This window comes from Talaromyces amestolkiae (genome assembly GCF_001896365.1).
Source record: "Talaromyces amestolkiae strain CIB chromosome Unknown scaffold23.1, whole genome shotgun sequence".
In the NCBI taxonomy this organism is placed as follows: Eukaryota; Fungi; Ascomycota; class Eurotiomycetes; order Eurotiales; family Trichocomaceae; genus Talaromyces; species Talaromyces amestolkiae.
The window spans coordinates 377986-397079 of NW_024468059.1; the positions used below are offsets into that span (position 1 = coordinate 377986).

At 45.3% G+C, this 19094-nt stretch overlaps 3 protein-coding genes across 3 annotated transcripts; 2 read left to right on the forward strand and 1 right to left on the reverse strand.

Moving 5' to 3' along the window:
- Positions 1-1492: 1492 nt before the first annotated feature.
- Positions 1493-9237, reverse strand: BHQ10_009287 (uncharacterized protein; the record flags this gene model as incomplete). The annotated part of the gene is made up of 6 exons (XM_040882186.1): positions 1493-2418; positions 2490-6186; positions 6269-6999; positions 7078-7453; positions 7531-8544; positions 8605-9237. 6 exons carry the CDS (start codon positions 9235-9237, stop codon positions 1493-1495), a joined length of 7377 nt encoding a protein of 2458 aa, XP_040737789.1.
- Positions 9238-14502: 5265 nt separating this feature from the next.
- BHQ10_009288 (uncharacterized protein) lies at positions 14503-15396 on the forward strand (the record flags this gene model as incomplete). The annotated part of the gene is made up of 1 exon (XM_040882187.1): positions 14503-15396. The coding sequence occupies one exon, from the start codon at positions 14503-14505 to the stop codon at positions 15394-15396; it is 894 nt and encodes a 297-aa protein (XP_040737790.1).
- A 508-nt stretch (positions 15397-15904) lies between these two features.
- On the forward strand, positions 15905-18004 carry BHQ10_009289 (uncharacterized protein; the record flags this gene model as incomplete). Its single annotated transcript, XM_040882188.1, has 6 exons — positions 15905-16049; positions 16132-16335; positions 16421-16512; positions 16588-16828; positions 16889-17470; positions 17529-18004. The coding sequence occupies 6 exons, from the start codon at positions 15905-15907 to the stop codon at positions 18002-18004; spliced, it is 1740 nt and encodes a 579-aa protein (XP_040737791.1).
- Between the last annotated feature and the right edge of the window lie 1090 nt (positions 18005-19094).

Genomic DNA, 19094 nt, shown 5'->3' on the forward strand with positions numbered 1-19094 from the left:
CAGAGAGGGAGTGATATCAATTATCAATCACAATGTCTGAAAAAAATATCCAGAACGATCAAGCTCTTTGTTCTATTTGGGAACCGTATGCGGAGCTTGTTCGTCTTAACAGGCCTCTGGGATATCTCCTCAATACCTGTCCTTATATTGTCGGTATTGTATACAGTGCCGCTATATCACCCCGACAAATTCCAGTCTCTGTTCAACTCCACCGGTTCATAATCCTAACTTCATGGTCTCTTATCCAACGTTGGGCAGGCTGTGCCTGGAATGATACAATTGATCAAGATCTTGACCGTCAAATAACTCGAACTAAATCTCGTCCTATCCCGCGCGGTGCAATTTCGACCTTCAATGCAATTATTTTCACGACCTTTCTCCTTACATGTGGAGTCTTACTAGTGCTCTTGTTTCTTCCGATCCAATGTGTCACCGAAGCGGGGATCATTTTATTTTTTGCTCTGCTGTATCCTTTCGGTAAGAGATTCAGCAACTATCCTCAGTTGACCCTGGCGAATATCGGATGGGCTATCCCTATGAGCATGCATAGTTTGGGTGTTAATCCACTCACCCATCTATCACCCACAATATCCATGTTTATGTTCATTTCGATGGTGATTATTTTGGTGGATGTCCTATACGCTCGTCAGGACTTAGATGAAGACATGAAAGTGGGCGTGAAGAGCATGGCAGTTCACTTCAGAGACTCGATATGGACATTGATTTATTGCCTATTTTGTGGCTCAACCGTTATGCTCATCGCTGTTGGAGTTCTTGCAGGATTTGGCCTGCCGTTTTTCTCATTGTCGGTTGGAGGCCATTTCTTTGGATTCATGGTTCTCATCAAAACATCGGAGCAGGAGCCTTCATCTAGGATGGAATGGTACGCGAAGTCATCTCTTTTAGTTGCAATGACGCTATGGATTCTGGGCTTGTTAGTGGAGCAGTATTTCGATTCTTAGAACAATTTTGTGCCCCAATGACATGGATAAGGAAAAACTCATGTTTAAGGAATTGGGTGTACCAGCTTTCCGGAAAAATAAGGAAGATACCGACATGTTCTTAATTTTTGTTTTTAGTGGTTGGACGTCGCGTTTCTTAGGAACTTTCATCCATTTACGAAGCATCATAGCTACTAGTATTGGACGTAGACTTACAAGAAAATGAATTACCACAATTTTGTATAGTGTAAAATAGATTTTCACCTCATGCCTTATCTCTCTGTTGATGAGTCACGATGCACATTTTGTTCTATGGTGTCGAAACAATGAATGCATAATAATGGCTGTCAGGTAAGATGGTAGGATGAATGTTGTGTTAGCTAAACTAAAGCAACATTGATGCATCCATGGATTTTTCGGAATTTTTGTTATCTGGGGCAGGGGTAGAATGTCTATCGCATTTTAAATGACTGAAGAGTATCTAGGTAGCGCTATGTAGGCAATGATTCATTAAAAAACAATATTCCAATACAAGCATCAGAAGAATAAAATCATTGAACATGACGGCGAAGAAACTCATATCCATCAGCCACAGCTTTCACGGCCTTCAAATTGTTTTCATAATCAGGGTAGATATCGAAGAGGTGCAATGTTTCATCAAGAATGCGAATCTCCGCATCAACACCACTCGCAACGATCGCGTCATGGGTCCTCTGGGCTTGCTGGTAGGGAATCAAATCGTCTAACGTCCCATGAATCATAAAAGTAGGTGTGTTGTATAGCCAGGCACGAGCTTGAGCAAGAGGGCTGATGGCTCTGATTTCCTCCTGACTAGGCTGGGGGAAAAGCTTCTCTGAGTTATAGCCATTACAGGCCTGGCTCTCTTTCTTATGCTTCGATGCTTCCAGCAGGATAGGGAGTGTTTGGCCTTTCCAGTTCATGTGCAAGGCGATCCGACTCCGAGGGTCATTCGGGGCCATCCACCCACCCAAGGCCCGTGGAGGGTTATAAGACGTGATGGGCTTGTCGAAGAGTCCTTCCCATAAGTCATACTCCCCTGATCGATATATGGCTTCTTGTTGGAATGGAAAATTCGGCTGGGACCAGAATGTATCTTCATAGTCACATGGGCAATAGAAGGCTAACACTGCCTGAGGGGGAACGACGCCACGAGCTTTAGAAGTCCATGCAAGGGTCATTGCCAGGTGCCCCCCAGAGGACCAACCAACTGCCACTACACGATCTCCATCCGGCCGAATATCACGCCGACTGAGGGCGATATGTGGTAGTTTCTCACGAGACCAGCACAGGGCATCGAGCACGTCCCGCATTGGACCTTCAAGAAGGGATGTCTCGGGACAAAGACGATAGTCAATGCTGACAGGAAGAAATCCAGCTTCTAGCAAAATTTGAGTCTGTGCAGGGCGAATGTCTTTACGAGACAACATGACATGGCCACCGCCGTGGATCATAAGGGCTAAGCACAGAAAAGTTAGAAAATTTTAACAATTAGGAAAGACAGCCGAAGAGAGCACAAAGTGTACTTACCAATTGGGCGGCTCGACCGACTATAGTCAATGCTCTCAGGATAATAAATATCTGCGCAGAGCGGTACTCCATCCTTTTCGTCAAAAATGACAGTTTCTTGGGTAACAAGAGGAACTTCTTCGTCGACTGAAAGTTGCCCGCCAGATGGAGAAGCAACAATCACTCGCAAGATATCAGACTCTGGGAGATCATTCCTTGTCCAATCCACCCATTCATACCCGGACTGCCGGAGAATTTGGTCCCAGTGCTGTGCGCTGGCGAGAGCATGTTGACGTCCGTCTTCAAAAAGCCACCAACCTTCCAAAAGACCAAATACAAGGTCGTACCAGTACAGATTGCCCGTAAGCTCTATCAGACTCAAAATTCCATCGGGTCGAAGAAGCTTTCTAATGTTCGTGCAGGATTCTGTTAAATTCCGGGTAGCATGGATACAATTGCTTGAAAGAACCACGTCAAACTGGCCTTGAAGGTCCGCTGGAGGAGCATTTGAAATGTCCAGGGTAGTGTAGTGCATGAAATCATATAGCTGAAACTTTTTGCGAGCAAGCTTCACCAGTGATGAAGAGATATCAGTAAATGTATATTGTAGACGAACTCCAGGAAGAGCGGTAAGCTGCTCGAGTAAATATTTGGTGGTACCACCAGTACCGGCTCCAATCTCCAAAATCTTGATTTCACGTCGATTTCCAAATTGCGTAGCAATCTCGCAGAGATACTGGGTCAGGTGCATCGTGGCAGACTTGAAATTAGGCGCTGATGTATAAGTGTCCTCAACTAAACGAAGAGCTTCGACGTTTTTGAAGATCAGTGATAGCCCATCAGCATCACCTGTGAGGCATGCCGCTAAATGGGGACCGGTCTTATGGAGCAGCCGATGCTCAGATTCATGTTGTGGGTAGTCGCGTAATATCTGCTCGTGTAGAGTTGTTGAGCTTATGTTAGGAACAGGAGTTTCTGTACGGTGATAGTCTCCCGTTTTTCTTTGATTGATGAGGTCCGAGTGTTCTAAAATGCGATAGAGTTGCTTTCGAAGTTTTTCATGTCGAGAAATAACCGGTATCAGAGGAACAACCTGACCAGATGAGAAAGCTTCCAATGAGGAACCGAGGGTTTCGAAGGCCTCTACTACGTATGCGGTCACGAGAGCCATCTGTTGAGGATAAACGTCACGACAAAAACCATTCCACTTCGTCTTTGCGCCAAAAGATATATCAAACCTGCTGGTTGTGAAAATATCTTGAGCCAGAGAGGCAACTCCTATCTGTGCGACGCCATCTAAGGGAGCTTCATTCTGAGGGCTCGCATGACCATTCATGTAAACAGGCTCGGGCTCGACCTCAGGCTGAGACTCAACCTCTGGGGGTTTCAACGACATATCAGGTTGCAGAATGAATCGCACTAGCGTCTGCACATCGACCATCTGCGCAAAATCTCCATTCGATATGCTTACATTGAACCGTTTCTTGATCTCGGATATAAGTTCGGTGCTCATGAGAGAGTCTACCCCAATGTCATTGAGAAATGCCGGCGGCGAAACTTCATCGAGGGAAACTCCGAGCAATTCGCACAGCATTTCCTGAACCCGCTGAAAAATGTCGTTGTCGCTTGCTGCCGACTCAGATAAAGGTGTGAGGGGCGCTGTTTGATACCCATTGAGCAGAGGCTCTGCAGGTTTTGGCAACTCAATTAGAGTGGTCTTAGGTATGGACATTTCTCCGGAGTTGTTCAATCGAGCCAAAGTGCGCGTCAGGGCCCGAATAGACAGTTTTGTAAAAGCAGCTCCAAATATGGCCAGTGCTAGCTTGCCGGTCTGATCGTCCATGACAAAGATATCGCTGGTAATTTGGGTGCCAGACTGTCGGGAGTAGTTTGTGTATACGAGCCAAGAGCTCGAAGCGTTCTGATCTCTCTGCATGAAAGTTCGACCCAGTAGGATCTCAGTGAGACCGCTACAGACGTAGACCTCATCATCGCTGTGCTCTGACATGCAATTCACGTGTATTCCAGCCACTTGCAAGAAATTATCCAGCAGAATGGGATCGCAGGCCCGATCTTTAGTTAACGAGTTGATGAGATTCACATGCCCGATGGCCTCTTGACCATTGGCCAGTACCTTCTGGACGCCTCGATAGTAATCAGCGTATACGGTCACGCGGTTCATAGCCTGGTAGACCATCTTCCCTAGCAGTCCATTCAATGTTGAGGAATCGACAATGGTCTTTTCGCGATCTGTATTAACCAGCCGCCCAAAGTGATCGAACCGCGTCAGAACTGTAGATGGTTTATTGAATGCATGGAATGCAATTTTGCCCGTAGAATGTGTAATCGAATTTTCCTGGTTTTCTAGTTTTCCACTGAATAAAACGAATGTCCACTGTTCTTTGTTCGGCGTCAATCTGGACAAGCTAAGGAAAACCTGTTGCTGTGGTTCCAAAACAAGTGGAGATGAGATAGAAAGATCTTCGAACTGGATCATGCCCTCTGACGATTTTTCGGGGAAAACCGTGGTAGCAGCACTTACCACAATATCCATGTACATGGATGCAGGGCACAGACTTTGGTCTACGACAGCGTGGCCCTTTGTGCATTTCTGGTATAGACTATGCCGTGTGTTTATTTTGAAGGAGCATCTATCAGTCCCTTTCTCTAGTACCTGTACCAGTTCTGAACTCCCATGCAAAGGCTGCTCCAACATCGGAGCCTCATTGAATGCTGTAGGATCATAATCAATCCAATGACTTGTCTTGAGAAACTGATACGGAGGCAGCGTGAGCCAGTTATAGTCGCAACTCTGAGAAGAGTGGAAGGGCCAGAATTGCACCTTGCACCCATTTAACCATAGCGTACTCGTAGCACTGGCTAGATTTCTTAAGGCAAAAGTTCCAGAAAAATCGGTTGATTGATAGATGTGGCCCTTAGCTGAGGATGAAGGGTGACTGTCCAACACGCGGCGCACCAACGGAATCACGGGCGATCCGGACCCTGCCTCTAGCCAAATGCTAGGACTCTTAGTGTGCGCTGCAACTCGTTCGACAGCATCGCGGAAATAAACGGTGTTTCGGCTGTGCTGCACTATCTGCTTCGGGGTAACAGAAGACCAGTCCTCTGGTATCAATGTACAGGCTTCAAGTATGACCGAAGGATTGTGGTAGTTCAAAGACTCGGCAACAGCGGTAAAAGCGGGGACTATGCTGTCTACTAGTCTGGAGTGGAATGCATGCGTGTTTTCCAATCTTTTCATTCGATAATGGCAATCCAATTTTTCAACTGCTCGAATAGAGGCTTCGTCTCCTGCAATCACTACGTTGCGGTTGCTATTGACACAGGCCACATCTGGGGCGTTAGGAACGCGAAGCAACAGCTCACGTACTTCCTGCTCCGTGGCTTCAATAGCTAGCATTACACCTGTTTCCAGGCCCCAGTGGGTCTGGATCAAGCGGGCTCGATGGGATATCAGTTTAATACAGTCCGACAGAGATATGGTGCCGCAAACGCATAGGGCAGTCAATTGCCCGAAGCTGTGGCCAACCATTCGGTCTACGCGCAGCCCGGAGTCAAGCCAAGACTTGGCACACGCATACTGGATAGCGAACAAGATGAAGTGATGGTGGACAATGTCAGCGATGGGTTCAGATTTGAAGATTGTTGGGAAGAGGCTTGGCAGGCCCAGGAGCTGACCAGTGTTTTCGCAGGCCATCTATAGACCCAAAGAAATTAGCCAAACTGTGGTTCGAATTGCAGATAGAATTGAGGGAAACGAGACAGAAGCTGGCACTTACCAAGTGCATTTGAAATAGAATGCTTTCGTTGAACAGCTCCTGCGATATGTGTACTGTGTTTCCACTCTGGCCACCAAAGCATAGGACGACTGGCATCTCGACTTTAGAAGGTGTCTTTTGAATGGATCTCGATGTCGGAGATGACACTGATTTTAGTTGAGATATTAACGAATCTCTGTCTGCCATGATTGGCAAAGATACCAAAAAGTCCATATCGCGGTTCTGCTTGATGGCCAGGTTGTAAGCTACATCCTGAACTGCTGGACAAGCCCGAATCAGCCACTGGTGCAGAGCCGCACAATATTCATGCAGTGACTCGGCGGACTTGGCACTGATGATTATTGGCATGTGAGACAATTTAGTATTCGTTTGCGTAGAGGTAGCAGTATGTTGCTTCAAGACGATGGCTGCGTTGCTACCGGCAGCACCGTAATTGGTAACCATCGCTATGCGTTGGGACGATGCCCATGTCATAGATTTGGTGGGGATAATAATTCCACTATGCTCTGGTGACGGAATTTTGGGGTTCAATCGCACAAAGTTTGCCTGCTTGGGGATTCGCTGATTCTGTATCATTAGGATTGTTTTTAAAAGACCAGCAACGCCAGAAGATGTCTCTGTGTGGCCAATATTGTCTTTAATGGAACCCACGCAGAGCTTCTCTGTTCGCCGAGGGTTGGCAAACATTTTTCGGATACTTTCAAACTCGATTGGGTCCCCTACTTGAGTGCCTAGCGACATTGATCAGCAAAGGCCAGAAGGTTATGGGGAAGACGCAGGAAGAATCATATCAACGTCGGAATACCTACCTGTTCCATGTGCCTCGACATAAGTTACCTCGTTAGGGCTGATACCTGATCGACTAAGTGCTTTGTGATATAAAGCCCGTTGTGAATTTGAGTCGGGCACGGTAATTGGCGAAGAGTTCGAGCCCTGATTAACGGCGGAACCAGTAATCACAGCAAGAATCGGATCGTGATTGCGGAGAGCATCTGCCAAAGGTCGGAGGACGACCAGACCAGCTCCTTCGCCGCGACAGTATCCATCCGCAGACGCATCAAATGCCTTGGAGGCACCTGTAGGAGAAAGGAATGAAGCTCCTGCCAGGTTTTGGCTTACTTGAGGATTCGTCATGACATTCACACCTCCGGCGACGGCTATTGAGCAGTCTTTTGTATTGAGGGCCTGATCCACATGATTTCCGGGTTAGTAAAGCACAGTCAAGGCAAGAAGAAAGAAATATGATGAAGGGCGAACAGTACCTTGCAAGCCAAGTGGATAGCAACTGCGGCGGACGAACAGGCTGTATCCACAACTACTGATGGACCTGACCAGCCAAAATGATGACTGATGCGACCGGTGTTAAACGCCTGCAAAGTACCAGTGGCCGAAAAAGCATTCGCATGTTTTGAGCCAACGTTGCCGGTGTAGTCATCGGTTCCCACCCCAACATAACACCCGATGTCTTTTGGGAGGTCAGCGGCATGTACACCACAGTAGCCTGCTGATTCCATTGCTTCATATGCTACTTGGAGCAGCAAGCGTTGCTGAGGGTCCATATTCTCAGCCTCTCGATTCGAAATCCCAAAAAAACGATGGTCAAAGGCATCTGGTCGGGCTAGTAAGTTGCCGAAAAAGGGCCCCTTTGGCTCTCGCTTTAATAGGCTGAATTTGAATCTTTCATCTGGCATTTCTTGAGCACAGCACTTCCCTAGTTCCAGTATTTCCCAAAGCTCATCTAGGGAGTTAGCACCAGGGTATCGMCCAGCCATACCAGTAATTGCAATATACTGTGGATTTTCAGCCTGAGTGGACGAGATTGCTTCTTTCATCAGCTCGCTCGTTGATTCTAGCATCTGGCCTCTCACGGATCGGGGAACACAGGATTTAGATCCGACGGACATCACACGAACTTCTTTCTGGCTGTCTTCCAAAGCAGCAGTGACAGTCTGCCACCAATGGCACTGGCTAGTCAAGATCGATTCCATAGCAACATTGTGGAGCAACTGATCTTCAATGATTTTGCCATTGGCCGTGGACCGGAGTGGTTGAACTAAGGAATTCCCCCAAGGTAACCGGAATCGATTGTCTCGCTCACAGAGAGCTGATATCGACCTAACTTTATCGCAATAGGACTCATGATGAAATCGCCCTTTAAGCCCGATGGCTTGCACTGTAAGACCAACACTTCTGAAATGCTCTATCACGGAGTCTAAAGTCAAAGTTGGAATTGTGATGGTGACGTTATTGCTATCAGTGATGCAAGATATATAGGCCTATGTGGCAGGTTTCACGTTAGCCAAATCTCCCGACGCAGATCTATCTGTGCCACTTACAGTTGCATTTTCGCTCAAAAATTGCTGGAGCTTCACGTATTGTACAGATGATCTCCATCGGATCGCCAGGGAGGAATGACTACCTGACAGTCGCTCGTCGAGGTCAACCACCGCGCCCACATATACTGCTAGTCGAATGACCTTTGAAGCAATGGATCGAAAATCGCCTTCATTTCGTGATGTTGCAACTGCAATTGCCGCCAGAATTCCAACACAGAATCCTTGAACATCTGTTATGTGCGTTCTAGCTCTCATTGACGACGGTGATCCGAATGCTGGATGATTGGCACCCGCTGCGAGCTTCAAAAAATCTGCCAGTTGTAGGATCACTGTCAGTGGGGTTAGAACAAGGTTTGTAACTTTTACTGCACTAGAAGGCAGTCGGCCTTGCACCACCTCATTCAAAGCCGTGAGCTGGCTGTCCCCGGATAATTGGGACAATTCTGGGTCGGCCTCGGTGAGCAACGACCATAGTGAGGGAAGTTCGGCCAGTACATCAGTCAGGAATGTCAGTTTTTGATCCTCTTTGATAGCACGGCGTATATGAAGGACTGCTTCGTCAAGGTTGTCGCATTGGGATTCAAAGAGAACGCAGACGTCAGGACTCCCCGAGCTGAACGGGCCGTATGCCATAGCTCAACGTCGGTCACTGATATGAAAAAAGTGTTTTGGGTGGTACAAGGTATGTGTATAGCAGGTAGGTGGAAAATCTCGGAGATATCTAGAGAGACTGTGACGAGGAACAGCGTGTCGTTTTAGAGAAGTACAGGCTACGGCTGTCAAAGCCGTCGGTATCTCTATTTTGCCTCATTCCATGAATCTCCTAGTCTGGTAAGAACAATGTCAATCAACCTGTTACTATTCAATTAATCCTCGTCCATCTACCACTTGCTCGATGCGACCTGCATGCATTACATGCATCAGGGCTACTATCCTCAATGGGAAATCCGGCAAGGAAAGCTATCTCCGGGACAAGATTATTCAAAAATGTATGTAAAGCACTGTTTACATACATACATACATACATAGACCGCCATCCTGTCAAAATTGACCGCGGTAGCACGATCAGCTTTTGGACATATCTTGTGGCATGTACGGCAGATACGTATCGAAGAGCACGGTGCACAATTTACTGAAGGGTCTAGAAGCCCTCTATTGGTCATGGAGAAAATACTGATCGACAGTGAAGTGCCGGGTTTTCATGCCAATACCTCCATGTCTGACGGATTTACGGGGCTATCGACGAAGACCCTGCACACTGTCTTTCTGCGTGCATATTCGACCCATTTTCTTTCAGAATTGTCGACTGGATAGTATGATTGATATTCTCATTACAGAAATCTTTGTTTATCGGTCTTCGGAGTCCAATCCCTCTCAATTGATCGTACATTTTTAGTTTTTGTATGTGGGTCAGAATAAAGCTTACGCTTAGAGAACAAGGTTGAGACGTTGTATGGCCGTGCCGCGGGACGGACCGAAACACTAAGGAAACTAAGGCGGCCCAGCGATCTAGGGAAACTCAACTCATTTCAACTTCAACATTACCAGTGAACGTGGTTGCCAGGATTTTTTTACTGTCCGCAGGATTATCAAGCAGGAGAAGGAGTTAGAATGCAAGGGCTACATGCATGGTGGATACACCACAGGAAAGCGTATATATTTATTATTCCCAATAGTTATCAAAGGCGAAAGAGGAGGGTTTCCGTTCCAAGGTTCTCTGTAAACGCATACATATAAGGAATCTTTGTCAAAATGCAAGCATGCAGAAATATCAAGCATGAGATATTCCTTACAATCAGCAACATAACACCTATGCCAGAGATCAATCAGGCAAGGGTTATTAAAAATGCTAGTTTAGAACTACTAATGAGTGCATTGGGACATACATAGCCAATAGCCAGAGTCGTGGTCTCAGGAATTTCCATGACCAATGAATAAAATCCTCCCACGGTATTCTCACATAATGGCTAGAATCTAGAGACGCACCCCTTGCTTTGACGGACGACATTTCAGGCCATTAAAACTCCAAATTCACCTGACTGCCGACCCCGTTCCATGGATTCAGAGCCATAATCAAGGAAGAGTTGGTATAGGGCTAGATCCACTTTGATTATCAATACTGCCAAAATTTTGATATGGTAGACGGCGTAAGTGCATCGGACTCCACTTATCATCTGTCTTTCTGGGCTAGACCATAGTCTGACCTCGAGTCCTTGTATCCAAAAACATCTGCTCTAGGTCTCGATATGGAACAGGATCGAGATTAACGGTGCTTGAGAAGAGAAAAAGAATGGAAGCTCACTGCCCAATGCTACTGTCGTATGCTACTGTCGTATATCATCCACTTCAAAACTACCTTCTACCATGTACATAACTACAAATTCTTGACCATTTATTCCGCCAAAGCGACCGGCGCTATCTGGAACTGTAGGATTAAAATTATAAATTGAGAATTGTTTAAACCCAACGATCCGTTTTATGCGTGCTGACGTACATTTACCTCATTACATATGCAGCATATCCTGCGACGCTTTACCGTAAATCTCAGATGCTGGGAACAGCATCGATTCTTTATAGACGCCGTCTTTGCCATTCCTGACTCACGTGGTTCTTGTACGATCAAGGTTTGAACTTCATTTATGGATGTTATTATGGAAAATTTACACATATTTCAGCTCTGTAACTCAGCCATCAGTCGATTGGAAGTCAGGCGTATTTTCAAATAACCCGTAGCTTTATTTTTGTAGACTTCTCCAGCTAATCTTGAATTAATCCACGTTTCAGTTATTGGACTGTGTTAAAGCAATGCTGGTCAGCTCGTCCACAAAGCTCAGTTTACTATTTGAGTTTGTGTGCTTTGGATACAATTCTTTCCATCTTCTTTTCAAATATTCTGTCAATGTTTATCAGGTGTACCATTGTGCGCATTTAATCCCTCATTTGTGAACGCTTTGCTGAGTTTTCTCAAATTTTACGAACGCTACGACTACATACAACCCCTCTGGATTTGTATGATATTGTAGGTCAAAATATTACACAGTTTTTGGGCGTCAAAAATCACACATGCATACGTCAAAATCGCACGTTCATCACGCCTGGATTCGAACGCCAAAGTCGCCTCTCTTCTTACTTCAAATTTACTTCTTTGCGCTTCACCAGTATCCTGACTTCGTACGTCGAGTCATGCCAGACTTGCAATATGTCAAATTGGGCCGATGACCTCACAAATGTGTACACCACCACTTACCCCGATAGTCATGCTTAATTCGCTTCTTCGTATTCTGTTGTATGCACATTCAGTTGATCCCTTCACACGTCGTCGCTACCCTTAACTCGCGCCAGAGTATAACCTTATGTGCGCATTGATTCGTAGCCCGCTGTTAACCTGGATTCTTCCTGTACACAGCAAACCTTATTCGACATTCATTCACATTGCAAGAATCTAAGCTTATTTTGGCGACGTCGTTATCATAGATTTCAATGACACGTCGGAATGAAATTTTTTTTTTTTTAAAAAAATTGGCATTCATGGCTTATTTTATAGCGAGCGTTGAAAAAACACTTTGAGAATTAGACAACTCTGGATTTTCAATACGTGTTGAATCGTACCTAAGCTACCTAAGTAATAATGGATCTTAGAAAAAAAAGACCAAAGTACTACAGCAGCAGGAATATACAGCTCAGTCAATATCTCACCTCCCTTTATTCTCATTTCGATTTCAATACGCAAAGATCAGAATAAGGAACCGCTTGATGAACTTAATAAGTACACAGGTATCTAGGTACAGAGCGGTAATTATTTTATCTCGATTGTACATGTAACGCCTCGAAACTTAAATTCTTACGTCTGCGCTATATCCACATACACGAACTACGTTCATGTACGGATTGACTGCGAAAGTATACGAATCGAAACTATAACTAACCCCTAGCCAATTTACGAGCATGCCTCTAGCGCACCAGTAGCCCCGATTCGTGATATTATAACATCAGCGACCTCCGTATCAAGCCCCATTCACTGTTCATGTAGAATTCAGCGCCAGCTATATACAATTGCAAAGCACGTGAACCTTCCCCATGCAAGGCCTCGTTACGCCTTTAGTTCGTGATGTGAACGTGCCCACGCAGCCATCCCCACATTAGGCCATCAATCCTTTCTTCGCAAGCGCTAGAATTAATATTGCCAAATTCAACGTACGTGAACGCCTTGATCGTTAGCTCTCCGTACAAAATCCTGCTGCGCCAGCCCCCGTACAAGACTCTGTTGTACCGTCAATTCGTGATTCGTACAAGCTCTAGTCACCTGGTTCAGAGGTCTCCATTAACAAAGCCCTAATTCGCTACATTTGCACCTGTTCTTACGTATGATTTTGACATATTCTAAGCACCAATCCCCAAGCATTCATTGACCCACACATATTCGCTAAAATGCTTGACATTAGAGAGCCACGATCATATCAATATTTTAGCCGCGAACTCATTCGGACGATGCGAACAAAACGTTCCTCCTTACCATTCTTGTATTTTCGACTACTATTCTTGTGATTTCTTGTGTTTCCCCCCTCCTCTTTTTTTAAAAACTTGCTAGTATTTCAACTCGGCAATGCCGTCTATGCGCACGAACATACATATACTGCATATTCTATAACGCTCAAATCAACGCTTCGGAACGCCTTATCCATATATATTTCTGATGCTAGAAATAAGATCAATTTTTGGAATATTCCCCTTTGTCTTACCTTAAGCATGTACCCTTTGTACAACTTTGGTTGAAACTTTCCAGGTGGATATAGATATAGGAGCTCTTGCCTATTACTTAGCTCTAAACATCAATCTTCTATAATGAACATGAACTCACTTGCTGTATCCAAAATTCTAATGGGAGGCTTGTAGTTCAACAGCTGACGCAGTTACGATAAAGAGAAACCATGGGTAATATCCTAGCTAAGCTATTACAATCTCAATATGATGTCTAGTAATTTCAGTCTAGCATGTAACTGTACGTACTTGATAACGTTACGGTTAATTTGTATACTGTAGTCCGCTAAAATAAATATACTGGAGCGTGTTCTGGGAACCCTCCCTTGCGCATGGAACAGGGTTGCATCCCCCAAGTGGTGCAATGCTCATAGCTCCGTTAAGAGAGCATACTTGACTAGAACAAATAATTCTTCTGATGATGGCTACATTTCATCATTATTCAGAATATTTTATAGAGATAAGATCAGCACGCGTGATGGAGACATGTCGATCAAACCTTGTCAGAACGCAAGCTACCATGGGAATTGGCAACTTCCAGAAAGAGCAATCAGTTACTCTGGCTCTCTTATGCTTGATTATATTGCCCAATATATATTATATTTTGCACTTGAAACCATCACTGACGTAATACGAGCCTTGCAGCCGCTCAGCCCTAACCTCTGAATGGTGAGACCTTTCCAAATTCGGGTCATGCAATATAAGCCGCAGTCGGCGAGACGTGTTTGTTGTTCACCGGGGCGCAGAAATGAGTACACAACTTCCTTACATCGGTGGTATCATAATCGTCCCTTGCGTTGGAGCTCTTCGTCTGTTCGAGCAAGAAAATTTCGCTTGTGTAACCTCAAAGACATACCGTTAATTTTGAGATGATTGCTACCTCGACAACATGTTTTTGGACGTGCGGAGTATTCTCCCCTTACATATAGGATAAGAAAACTGCACAGTGCATACTCCGTCCTACAGCTCGACATCTCGGCTAAAATGCTTTCTTGATTTTACAGAAGCGTTCCCCTATACTAATCGCTATTACAATTAGCTTTACATATTTCTTGAAGACCCCAATATTCGTGTTAGCCTCTGCATTCCGGCATCCTCTACATCAAACGTCTTACCACCTAGGATACTATTATACACACCATGGCTCCTATAACCTGTCCCAAAATGCAGAGATTCCCTGCTTCTGCCGGCGCTGATGCTATTTTCAAGGCATTCGAGGAGGATGGCTGTGTAGTCATCGAGGGATTTATCCCGAAAGATCAGGTGAAACGATTCAATCAGGAAATACAGCCTTCAATGGACAAGATTCAAGTCGAAGCTACAGGCAATGGCAATAGTAACGACCGGGTCAAGCGCTTCAGCGAATGCGTTACCACAAGCCCTACCTTCCGTCATGAATTGTTGGAGAACGACCTCATGCATCAGATGTGTGAAAGAATTTTCAGCAAGGATGGTGAAGGGATCGGGTATCACTTCAACGATACCATGGTGATAGAGGTCCAGCCTGGCGCTCCGGCCCAGCGTTTGCATCGTGATCAGGAACTCTTTTCGTGGTGGAACTCAATGGGCCCCGACGCCCCAGATTGCGTGGTCAACTTCTTTTGTGCCCTCACTCCGTTCAGCGAGGAAAACGGAGCAACACGGCTTGTTCCAGGAAGCAATCGCTGGCCCAAATTTACTATGATCAATGAGAAAGATTGCGAAGGTTACGAAAACATACAAACCGTGCCGGCTATAATGGAACCCGGCGACTGCTACCTGATGAGTGGGAAAGTGATTCATGGAGCTGGGCACAACTCCACGCTAACAGATCAGCGTCGAGCGTTGGCATTTGCGGTTATTCGCAGAGAGTTACGGCCTCTACAAGCGTTTCCCCTCTGGGTCCCAATGGAGATAACCACCCAGTTGACAGCGCGATCGCAAGCCATGTTCGGGTTTCGCAGTTCTCTTCAGCATACTGATGTTGATAGTATTCACTTCTGGGGCAAGGACGGAAAAGACGTTGGTGAATATCTGGGCTTAATCAAAGCATAAAACCAATTATCTTTTATAGGTGTAAAGAGAGTGATTTGAACAAACCAGCAATCTTCCGGATAGGAACTCGGTGATAACGCTCACATGTCTGTCTTTGACAATTATTAGCCTCAAACAATATACAAGTCCGGCTAATACTAAAGAGAATAACTTTTCTATTCATCTTATTAATATCACAAAGCATGGTTTGCCAGAGCTATTAGAGAAAGCAGTAACTGTGATGTAGTTTGCTGTCTGAGAATCCCGTCATGGACAATTGACAGCTAATTTCCGTTTCTGAAGGCACATGAATCGTATCAGCCAATATTGAATTTATTGAAGATGAAAAAACATGTCGTGTTACATCGCAGCAAAGCTGATTAAAAGAGCTTGCCTAGACACCCTTGCACTTTGCAGACTCGACCACAAGGTGATGCGTCCTCTTGAGTCCGTCGATCATGAATTCATCTCGCCTGAGAGTTCTCAGTGTTTTATGCATTGCAAATCACAGACCCCTAACATACGCCAGATGAACTATGTCGTACATTCCGGGGCCACTCGCCGGAAAAAGAAAGGCTACGCACGTATTCAAGTATTCACAGATGTATCCCACATTCCGACTGACCCTACATCGTCCTACGAGCTGGAGTGCTCAATCTCCGAACGTGTTTCAGGTCTTTGAAGAGTTTCATGGATTATAAGTTAAAAGATTCTTTCCAGGCATAGCCCGGCATCACTCGCTACAACCCTGGTCAGAAAAGAAAATGAACCAACTCGAAATTTTCCGTGACAACGGACTTGGCCTGTTAGTCGCTCTTGGGCTCTCGTGGGCAATTTGGGTCAGTTTATCGCCGAAGCAGCGATATAATGGGGAGCTGTTCAACGATCGAAAACCGTTCGAATGGTTCTACGGCAATGCAAAAAAAAGGTTCCTGAATGATGGGGGAAATATCCTAAAAAGTGCCTTCAAAAAGGTACAGACTATTACCTCAAACAATTCACACCGAGCTAAGGCCCCAAACGTCTCAAAATGCGTTTTATGTAGTGACAACCCGCGAAGTCGAAATGATCCTCGGCCCTAAGTATTGGCAAGAAATTCACGACGACAGGTTTGACATGGCTGAACGTATAGACCAGGTATATAAACTACACTGAATAGCCAATTGTTTCACAGATTGAAGAGAAAGCTGCCTGCTAATCGATGGTTCCTAGATGTTGCATGCAAATGTACCCGGGTTCGGGGTGATTAAGCAAGACCCAGAGGCGAACAAGATATTTTCAGCTACTTTTCAGAGCAGGGCGGTCCGTGAGATCGGTGAGTGGGAGACTTTCATCCCCCATGTTTGGAGTTCAATGCTCATTGCTTTCTTTGCGAGTTATCAAGGGAACTTTCTTGTTCCGCTTTCCGACGAGATTATCCACTACCTCAAAACGCAGTGGACAGACATCACAGGTAAGTTCAACCATTAAAGAACTGTTTCTTTACTAAAGCTTTGTTCGTCCGACAACTCAGATTGGCATGCAATTAGTTTATACCCGAGCATAGTAGACTTGGTAGCACAGGAGACATCCAGGCTGTTTTTAGGGCCTGAGCTATGTCGCGACCAGCACTGGTTGCAGACTATAGAGAAGTACCTTAACAGTTTCTTTGCTGGTATTGATCTGCTTGACTCGTGCACGCCGATATTCCGGCCTATAGTCGCCAAGTTCTCGCCAACCGGCAAGCGAGTGCGCTCCAACATGGCAGAGGCAAGCAGGGTGCTATCCCGTTTCATCTCAAAAAGACGGGCCCAGGACGCACGCGGAGAAACCCATAATGACCTGCTGCAGTGGTTTGATGATGGAGCTCGTGGTGCTCCATACGACCCTACCATCTTCATACTGAGAGCCTTCCTTGCGGCGATCCATTCAACCTCGGACCTTCTTACAAAGACACTTTTTGAGATCTGTGCGCACCCAGACCTTATTGATGATCTTCGTGAGGAGGCAGCTCGGGTCTTCAAGCAACATGGTCTGAAAAAGACCGCCATATACGAACTTAGATTGATGGATAGTGTGATCAAAGAGACCCAGCGTATTAAGCCGCTGCAAACGAGTGCGTCTAAACTCCCCCCACCTCCTTCTCCATCAATGATTTTATCATATTGCGATAGCTGATGCCAAATTATCTCCCCCAGCGGCCTGTGCCCGTGTGCTCTTGGAGAACGTTAAATTATCTGATGGCCTAGAAATCCCAAAAGGAACGCCAATTCGGCTCTCGAATCGCAACATGTGGGATCCTGAAGCATCCGATTATTCTAATGCGGATCAATTTGACGGCTACAGGTTCTATAAACTGCGGAAACTTTCTGGTCATGAACAGAAGTCCCAACTCGTGACAGTGAGTGCCAGTCATACGGGTTTTGGGGTTGGAAAGCATGCGTGTCCCGGGCGATTCTTTGCCGCCACAGCGATGAAGTTGATTTTATGCCATATTTTACTTAATTATGATATTAAATTCCCGGATGGACAAAGCCCGAGAACACTGTGGCGCGCAGAAGCGCAGATTCCAGACGCTGCGTTTCAAGTTGTGGTGAGACGACGCAAAGAGGAATTCGACTTGTCTAGCCTCCTTCAGGCTGTTAATTAAAACATGAAAAGCCTTCACGGTTTTTGCTAGGCAATATCCTCATTGGCAGGGATAGGCGACAGGACCAAAATTTGCTGCAACGGTTATGAATGTAGAAACTTAACTAGATCAGCTTTAGTTACGCTAAATTTATATTTCACTTTCCATAATCGAACGGAGTGACCTAAGAGCGTCATATCTATCTGCCTCATGGAACTTGGCGCTGCTACTTGCTGAGTGAAATAAATTATTTTCTTAAGGTAGGTTATGACTTATCAAATGTAATTTAGATATATAATCTGAAAAGTTGGTGCAAATAGCCTGGTCAGGTACCTATAATAGCTCTTGTAGAAACTTACTCGTCATGAGAGACGTTACCGGAGATAGTCGATTATAACTTCATCTTCAAACCATACCACAGACTCCTTACGTACGCTAGCTACCTCATGTCGTGCATTCCTCACTCATTAAGCAAGTGATATGAGCCGGAATCAATTAATCGATACAACCCATTGGGCCAGGGTCATGTACAATGTTGTATGTTGTGTTGCACAACTTATGATCCTTGCCCTATCTCTGATATGGAAGACACCCACAGTGCTAAGGTAGTATCCACTTTATGGGTACCTGAGCTACTGTACCATTACACCCCTATTCTGTGATCTTTACAAAATCTTTGATGCAATTTCTCTTCTGGGAGGTTGTGGTCCTAAGGGACAGGCTGCTGAAAAGAGCCCACATACATATAAGAGTCAAATAAGCATATTCCCGACAGTCTTGAAGCTGTATCTTATGTGGTAAACATGTACATCATGTTACAACTTCGGACGTATGGCAAATTTATCGCTATGAGGGAGTCACGATCGTATCCAGCGACGTCTGCCCGAACAAATAGAAGTAAGGAGGCCTAGGACTGCTGCCAGATCAAGAATGTTTGCATGAAAATCCATTTTTTAGCCCAAAATAGAAGTGATGTGGGTGGAAAATCTATTTCATATCTTGAAAATTTGGCATACTGGGGCGTTTACTAAATATGATGCAATGTCAGTCGGCGAAGCATAAGTACCGCTCTTTGGATGTTACATAACAATTCGTATTTCGCGCACCCCGA